The 8,198-nt window shown below is 35.5% G+C and overlaps 1 protein-coding gene across 1 annotated transcript; it reads right to left on the bottom strand.

Moving 5' to 3' along the window:
- Positions 1 to 2,386: 2,386 nt before the first annotated feature.
- LOC107683794 (uncharacterized) lies at positions 2,387 to 6,783 on the bottom strand. Its single transcript, XM_016479835.1, has 4 exons — positions 6,693 to 6,783; positions 6,257 to 6,601; positions 3,566 to 3,607; positions 2,387 to 3,418 (listed from the first exon to the last, which is right to left on the bottom strand). The coding sequence occupies exons 1-4, from the start codon at positions 6,754 to 6,756 to the stop codon at positions 3,246 to 3,248; spliced, it is 624 nt and encodes a 207-aa protein (XP_016335321.1). The 5' UTR covers positions 6,757 to 6,783; the 3' UTR covers positions 2,387 to 3,245.
- Positions 6,784 to 8,198: the final 1,415 nt, after the last annotated feature.

Raw genomic sequence — 8,198 nt, forward strand, 5'->3', positions numbered from 1 at the left:
GGAGAAAAGGGGAGATGTCCTGAGGTCATGACAATGTCACGGGTGGAGATCTGCCATTCTTCTCGCTCGGACATAGAGCTATTAATCTGTCGCTTTCTGTTTATCGGATTATCAATTTATGCGTTAAACAGTCATGGGGTCCAGGCGAGTCTGTCGCTGGAACATTTCCAGATACCATGTTCTTTGTTCTGTTGTTTATTAGCTGGTTTATTTATGCTGAAGCCAGTCAACGTTACACTGCACATCTGGTCCCTGAAAGCCCGTAAAACAAAGATAGTTTGTATCCTAGTTTGAGTTAGGGTTTAAGCAGTTTTTGGAATGCAGGGAGAAAAGGGGAGATGTCCTGAGGTCATGACAATGTCACGGGTGTAGATCTGCCATTCTTCTCGCTCGGACATGGAGCTATTAATCTGTCGCTTTCTGTTTATCGGATTATCAATTTATGCGTTAAACAGTCATGGGGTCCAGAAGTGTCTGTCGCCGGAACATTTCCAGATACCAGGTTCTTTGTTCTGTTGGTTATCAGATAGTTTATTTATGCTGAAGCCAGTCACGAGACAACACTGACGTTCTGTTGCTTAAATGAGTCCAGATGCAGGGGTCAGTTATTGCTGTCTTAGTGCTTGCCGACCCAGGAGGTGGTTTTGTAAATCACTCTCTCCTTGTGTTTCTTGTAAAGATAAGCTGAGCGGGACAGGAACTTATTTGAGACAATTGGCGCCTGGGCTGACCATGGTTCAGTTTTACGACTCTCACATGGTTGGGAGGAGACCTTAGTTTTTCCGGTGGAATGCGGAGATTCAATCGTTCATTTGTTTCTGTTCACAGAGGCCCTACAACTTTTTAAGACTAAAACAAAAGATGAATTCATTGTTATTCTTAATTAAAAAGCATAACAACAATAAAACAGTAAGATACAATGACAAACTAGCTTACAAAATGTTTATTAACAAAAACGAATAAGACGAGGCATGGCATACACCACATGCTGTATTATATACCGACTAATAAATTACAGAATGTATAGCAAACACTGAGGAATCAAATAAATAAAAAAGAAAGCCTCCATAGCAATTAAGCTTTTCAAAATGAAAACTAAAAGAAAAGTAAAACTAAACTTGCTGTCGGTGACAGTGCTTGCATGTTTTTTTCCCCCACAAGAATACCAACATGTTCACCTTCATTGGTTTAAGAAGCAGTCTTTAACTTTACTTTAGCATGAAACTCATCCATCGTTTCCTCAATATTCACATCATTTTTGCTGCGCCCAGCTTCCCGCTCCTGCTGACGCGGCGAGTATAAACCAGGCTCTACACTATAAGTGCTGTGCAGTTCAAACGAGTAGCGCGGTTTCGTTATTCTTTCAGTTTCGTTTGCCGTTTGATGTGTCTCATATGCAACAGAAATGGCAGCGCTTATGAGTTAAACAATGCGGTGGTCGCGCCAGTGCGACCGCACACAAAATTTAGTTGCACAGGCAGAAAATATTATGGCAGAATGCGCCCATTTGGTCGCACTTTGGAACCCTGTGCTGGACAGTATTTATTTATCCTCAGTTGTTCAAATCGCGGTAATAGAATACATTATAGTGATAATTAAAATATGAAACGGTAATACTAACCTTTAGTTGCACAGGCAGAAAATATTATGGCAGAATGCGCCCATTTGGTCGCACTTTGGAACCCTGTGCTGGACAGTATTTATTTATCCTCAGTTGTTCAAATCGCGGTAATAGAATACATTATAGTGATAATTAAAATATGAAATGGTAATACTAACCGTGGGGTGTTTTATCACGATTTATTGTCAAACCGGTAATCATTACATCCCTACTTTGTAAAAATCGACACGTTTCAGAAAGGCGGGGCATAGAGGAGAAACAATAATGTACAGTATGTGGAAAATAATGTGTTTTTTTAACCTTAAACCACATAAACACATTTCATTACACCAAATACACAAAATAATGTTCTTTTTAGCAACATCATATGACCCCTTTAAGAGAGCATCTTCCTTCATCTTCCTATATATCCAGTGATTTTAACTCTTACTAATGTTTTCATTCTATTAGACTTGTCTAAACATAGTGTTTTCTTAGCACAAGTAACACTCTCTTCGTGTCAGTGACAATGCCATGCCTGAGAGTCAGTTTGTTTTCCCCTCATATTTTTGTGGTTTTAGTTGTATGATTTTAACGCATTCAGTCAGGAAATGATTGCTCACTGTGTGGCATGATGTGAAACTTTTGTTTGTTTTTTTTTGTTCTTGTTCTTCTGAAACTGTGAGGGCAGATCTGACATCACTGAACACATACCGCTGTGTTTGAAGAGGTTCATATGGTCAGAGAATGCACAAATACATTAAATGTGTTAGTTTTACTGCTGTTTATTTCATCAGAACTCTCAACAACTCATTTATCATTGAACACATTTTTATTTAATCAAGCTTTATTTGCCAAAAAAAAAAAACATCATCTCTTAACCTCAGCTTGTTGTTGAAAAGGGTTGAAACCCGTTTTTCTGTAAGTTTGAGGACGGTTGTGTTTTAAGAGAAATGGCATGATCTGGTTTTGTGTCAGAAAATGCACAAACACACAGTTTCTCAGTTTTACTGCTTTGAACTCTAAATAATACATTTAACATTAATCTGTTCGCAGTTTAATTTAATCAAGATTTATGTGCCATAGAAGAGATTTACATTTATATTTTCTCTTGAAAATAGCTTACATGTACATATTAATGCTAGTCTAGATAAATATATCATGTCTAAACATACAAGCACTTTTTTAACACAAGTCCTGCTGATCTAATGATTTTAAAGCATATGCATTGACTGTGACAGAAGCCATCTGCTGTTCTTTTTTAATAAGGACTTTGGCTCAGTCTCTATATTAAAGTAAAAATGCTTAAAACATGCAACTCCAGCTTGAATATTGTGTATTGATATTGAATTGTTGCATTAAAAACAGTAGCAGTAACAGCACTTTTATATTTAACTGAATATTATTGACAAGCACAAATAAACTGCACAAACCTGAATAATAACCACAACAATCCATGTTTCACTGGGGCTGAAAAAGGTGACATCTGACAAAACATCTCTGTTTCTCTGAAGTGAAAGTAGATCTGGCCAACAGGAAAAGAATTTAGGCCACAGTGTTCTGTTTTATTTTGTGGTAACCTACAGTAATGCTGGTTTAGCTGGCAGTGCAAAGCTCAGACAGTAAAATAAAGCACACAAATGTGTCATTTAGCCGATTTGTGCTGAATCAGAGATGAGCGTTTGCCTGCGCTCCATCCTTTCTGCCAGCCGCGATAGTGAATGATTCCTCCTGCAATGACTGTAGCCAGAAAAAACACAACAATAGCCAGACCAACACCACCAAACATCAATGCCCTCTCGATCGTAGTCACTCCATCTACAGAGAGACAGAGACAGAAGAAATATTCAGATTTGTACAACCTGAAAAGTGTTAACTGATAACTAGAATTTGTGCTGGATCTCCGCAGCAGAGTTAGAACATGAAAAATTAAATGAACGACCAAGATAACAACCAACATGTTACCTGTGATGTCAACTTCTTTAGGCTTTTCTGTTACAGAAAGACCTGTAAATATATGATCAGTTCATTAAACACACACACAAAATGTTTTTAGTTGTTAGCTGTATATGGGAGAGTGGGTTAAGATGAGCTTTTGTTGCTTTTAAGTTGTTCTTTATGCAACAGAATACAGAAATCATGCATAATGACATTTCATGGCCTTTATAATTAGTTTTTCAGAACAAGGAAAAAAAAATTCACTGTTTTGATTTGCAGCGTATGATTGTGATTAAAAATGTACCCTGATAACCTATATATACACAGTCGTGGTCAGAATTATTCCATTGGTAAATATGATCAAAGAAAGCTGTGAAACGAAACCTGCATTGTTAATCCATTTGATTTTTCATTTAAATATTTCAAATTAATTCAAATTATAAAAAAAAAACATTTTTTTAAATACAAGTGAAAGTGGGGGGAAATCATATTATGAAATAAATATTAATGCTAGAAAGGGATTTCTGTCCCTGCTAGAAATCTTATAATGGAACAAGGTTAGATCTTCCAGCAGGAAAATTATCCAAAAACAAACATCAAAATCAACACAAAAAAGGGTCACTGAACAAAGTTTGTGCCATGGCCGTCTCAGTCCTCTGAGCTGAACCCTGTAGAAAATGAAAGGTGTGAACTGAAGAGGAGAAGTTGTGAATCTGAAGGATCTGGAGTGATTCTAGATGAAGGAAAGATCTCTGATCTCTTGTCAGGTGTTCTCCAAACTCATCATGCATTACAGGAGAAAATTCAGAGCTGTTATCTTTGGAAAAGGAGGTTGCAGAAAGTTCTGAATGAAAGGGTGCACTGTATAAAAAAAATAAAAAATAAAAAATTCAGTGAAATTTACAGTAAAATACTGGCAGCTGTGTCTGCCAGAAGTTTACTGTACAAAATATGGTAGCAACATTTTAGGTTTTACTGATTTAACTATAATTTACAGTAAAAACTTACTTCATTAACTGATATAACGTTAATATACCAACCTATTGAAGGATTATATCTGTTTTGTATCTAAGTAATACACTGAAAACCACCAAAAACAGGTGATGATGAGAAGTCACATGATGAATCAAATCTCATCACAAGCAGCTCTTCTACAAGCTGGGGAGAAAAATTATAATATTCTAACATTTATTAAGTGCACAGTGTAATTCACACAAATACTAAACACCATCATTGTAACATGCATGACACTAAAATAATGCAATAAACATTAACAACATTATATGCAAGATAAAACCCTAATGTACATTAGTGTATTTCAACAAAAAACATCAAATATAAAGTGTTTCTGAGAATGTGGATTTAGGGCTTTTCACTGTAAATTAACAATTAACAATGCAGATTTGTTTTCACAGACTTCTTTGATCATATACCAAGGATAGGAATAATTCTGAACACAAATGTATATATATATATATATATATATATATATATACACACACACACTTTCGATACCAGAGGCGAAGTAGGTACACTATAACTTTATATATTTAGTTAAAAAATATTAAGCACGAGTTTACATTATCAATTACAGGCAGTTTCTTAATTTTCACACTTCATAGGCGCACACCATACTTTCTGAACCGGAGTACACAGACGAAGAGCTAATCGTGACCTTTCCAACGTGATTACGTCATGCGTGAAGTCCAGCTACAGCAAGACCAGCATTTGTGGTTAAAAAGTATATAAATGTTTTTGTTTTTTTAAGAAAATGACAGCTCGTTTTGCTAGATGACCCTTATTCCTCGGCTGGGATCCTGTAGAGCTCTTTGAAGCTGCACTGAAACTGTGATTTGGACCTTCAACCCGTTGGTCCCCATTGAAGTCCATTATATGGAGAAAAATCCTGGAATGTTTTCCTCAAAAACCTTAATTTCTTTGCGACTGAAGAAAGAAAGACATGAACATCTTGGATGACATGGTGGCGAGTAAATTATCATGACATTTTTATTCTGAAAGTGAACTACTCTGAATCAGCACTCGTCTTGCTGGAAAAAGGTACAGACATCGGACACGCGCGCACAGAAAGCACTTCAGACAGTGCGCCAGTAGCGCATCAACAGACATAATCATACACAATTATGGCAAAATGCCCCTTTTTGCCGAATGGCGCATACACAGAAAGCCACTTCAGACACTTTGGCGAGTGACCTTGTAAACACGGTCTTAAATGAGTTAAAAAGTCTTAAATGACCGTAAAGAGTTGGGAGAAAACCAGATGTGTGTCAGATCCGCATCACGTGCGTCAGGAATTAAAGAGACAGCGCTGCTTTTACAGTGAAACCTGCTGCAGTCATTGATGTAAATCAAAGAATAAAAGAAAAACAGCTCTGATAGCTGATTAATGAATAAAGTTTAATCTATATTCTATTTATGCATATTGTATTGTTCCTTTAAATTATATAATTATATAATTTAACCTATTGAATCACTCCAGATCCTTCAGATTTTATATATAATTATATATATATATATATATTCATATATTAAGCATAAATATATTTAGCATATAAAAGCATTTTTCCCACCCATGTGCTGCTTAAATCCATGTATCTTAAAACAAAAATCTTGTACAGATCTCATCTTTGGTGGCTCATCTGACCCATTCCCCCTACAACAAGTTTGAAAAGATATGATGGAAAAACTTAAATCTGTTACCCTCGATCTCTAGTCTGATGGGTTTGTCGAAGAACATCTCTGGAGCATCAGACTTTGTTCCACAGAAATAAATGCCCAAATCTGACTCTGTTACTCCAGAAATCTCTAGAGAGACTCTGGTGATCCTTGTGTCTGCAGTAAGTTTCAGACGAGGGCTGTTTGGATCATAGTTGGTCAGGAGATTTCTTCCAGTTTTGTCTTTCTTCACAGAAATCAATAGATCTAGTTTTTCAGAATTGAGGTGATACCAGGCGACTTCATATCGGTTTCTCATGCTGCAGTTCAGACTGATGTTTTCTCCCATCTGAACCCTCAGCAGATCATAAGACCCTCGTACTGACGCATCTGGAGAGACATTATAAAAACAGATCCTTTTAGACCATGCTCATAATAATAGTTATTTAATTTCATAATGTCTGAAATAGAGTATATTTACCATTGGATGTGATTTGCATAATCCAACATGAAAACACACAGAAGAAGAAAACCGATTTCTCCATTGTGTCTGTCGATCGTAACGGTGTCGATCAAACTACAGGTTTCAGCACAACGCAGAGACACTAAACCACAAAGGGTTTCCACTTCCTTTCTAGAGAAATATAAAGCATTGAATAATAGCCTCTGTATCAGATCAAGCATTTGTTGCATCAGTATCAAATTTTAATGAGGTGTAATGTAAATCCTCATGATTTCCCAGTGTACTTTACCAATGTGATCTATATTAGCTTGCATAGACACTTGGCTTACAAAACTTGGCTGAATGTGAATAGATCTGTGAGTCCATAATCATGAATATTTAATTTAGATATATATTTATTTATTTTATTTTTTAAATATTACCTCTATAAACAGCTACAGTGGCATGCTTGTGATTAATTATTCATTTTGACCATATTACAATAAAAGTTCTTTACAAAAATGTAAATACAAATCATGTCTCTTCCAGGTTTACATGCCATAGCATGAGTTAACAGTGTATATAACACAGATCTAGATCAGTTTTATTTGTTAACACATATTTAAGCAATACAACATGCTTTTTTTTTTTAACTGAAGGAGGAAGTGATTGTTTTCTGAGGTAACGTGAGACAGGAAGCTTACGCTGCAATTCTGCAGAAGGTTAGTTACTTTTTCTTTCAGCACGTCAGTGATGAAGGAAAGATTCTCAAAACTTTTAAAGCAGGTAAAGTCATTTATTAAGATACATGTTAGACAGTAGAATATAATAACATACTTTGTAGAAAATCTTATTCTCCCTCTTATACCCTGAACAAAGCAATGTTAAACATGAGTGAAATACAACTCAAAGAAAAGAAAAAGACCATAAACCTAAAAAACAACAACAACAACAAAAAACATTGATTGATGCACCAGAGACTGTAGTCAGTATCATACTGTAATAATGAAGAACATTGTCTCATGTTTAATTCACATCCATCTTTTAAAGGGATTACTGTTGAACTGGACAGCTGAGTTTCACCCATATTCGCACAGTCCTACAATAATAGGATTTCACAGATGTTACAGAGCTTGATTTGCAATATTCTGTCACTGTAGTTGCAAACAACAATTACCAAACTCACAGTCACATCAGATCAAAAACTTCACAGTCACAGCTTTTATTACCACATACGGCTCTGCATTATGTTTAGAGCAGATGAAGTTTATTATAATCCCTAACCACTTTAGCTTGATCTAACATACTGTTGTACCTCTAAAGATACAAGTTTCGCAATTTTAAAATGTTTCTGAGGGAGTATAAATGTTTACACCCAGTTAAATAACACATAAAACCTTTGCATTATTTAAATATTACCAAATTCCATATCAAAATACATAAATAAAAAACAAACAAAAATATTGCTGTATCAAAAGTGGTTTTAAAATGTTTAAAAAAATTTAATCAATAAACTTAAGTGTTTTTGCTGTTTTAATGCTGATT

This window comes from Sinocyclocheilus anshuiensis, unplaced genomic scaffold (assembly GCF_001515605.1).
Source record: "Sinocyclocheilus anshuiensis isolate Anshui unplaced genomic scaffold, SAMN03320099.WGS_v1.1 scaffold12513, whole genome shotgun sequence".
In the NCBI taxonomy this organism is placed as follows: domain Eukaryota; kingdom Metazoa; phylum Chordata; class Actinopteri; order Cypriniformes; family Cyprinidae; genus Sinocyclocheilus; species Sinocyclocheilus anshuiensis.

Excerpts from the sequence above, each read along its gene's own strand:
- LOC107683794 (XM_016479835.1), bottom strand. The coding sequence starts at position 6,756 with ATGGAGAAATCGGTTTTCTTCTTCTGTGTGTTTTCATGTTGGATTATG. Across the intron at positions 6,602-6,692 it reads TATGCAAATCACATCCAATG|ATGCGTCAGTACGAGGGTCT; the intron begins GTAAATATACTC and ends ATGTCTCTCCAG. Across the intron at positions 3,608-6,256 it reads CATCAGACTAGAGATCGAGG|GTCTTTCTGTAACAGAAAAG; the intron begins GTAACAGATTTA and ends ATATATTTACAG.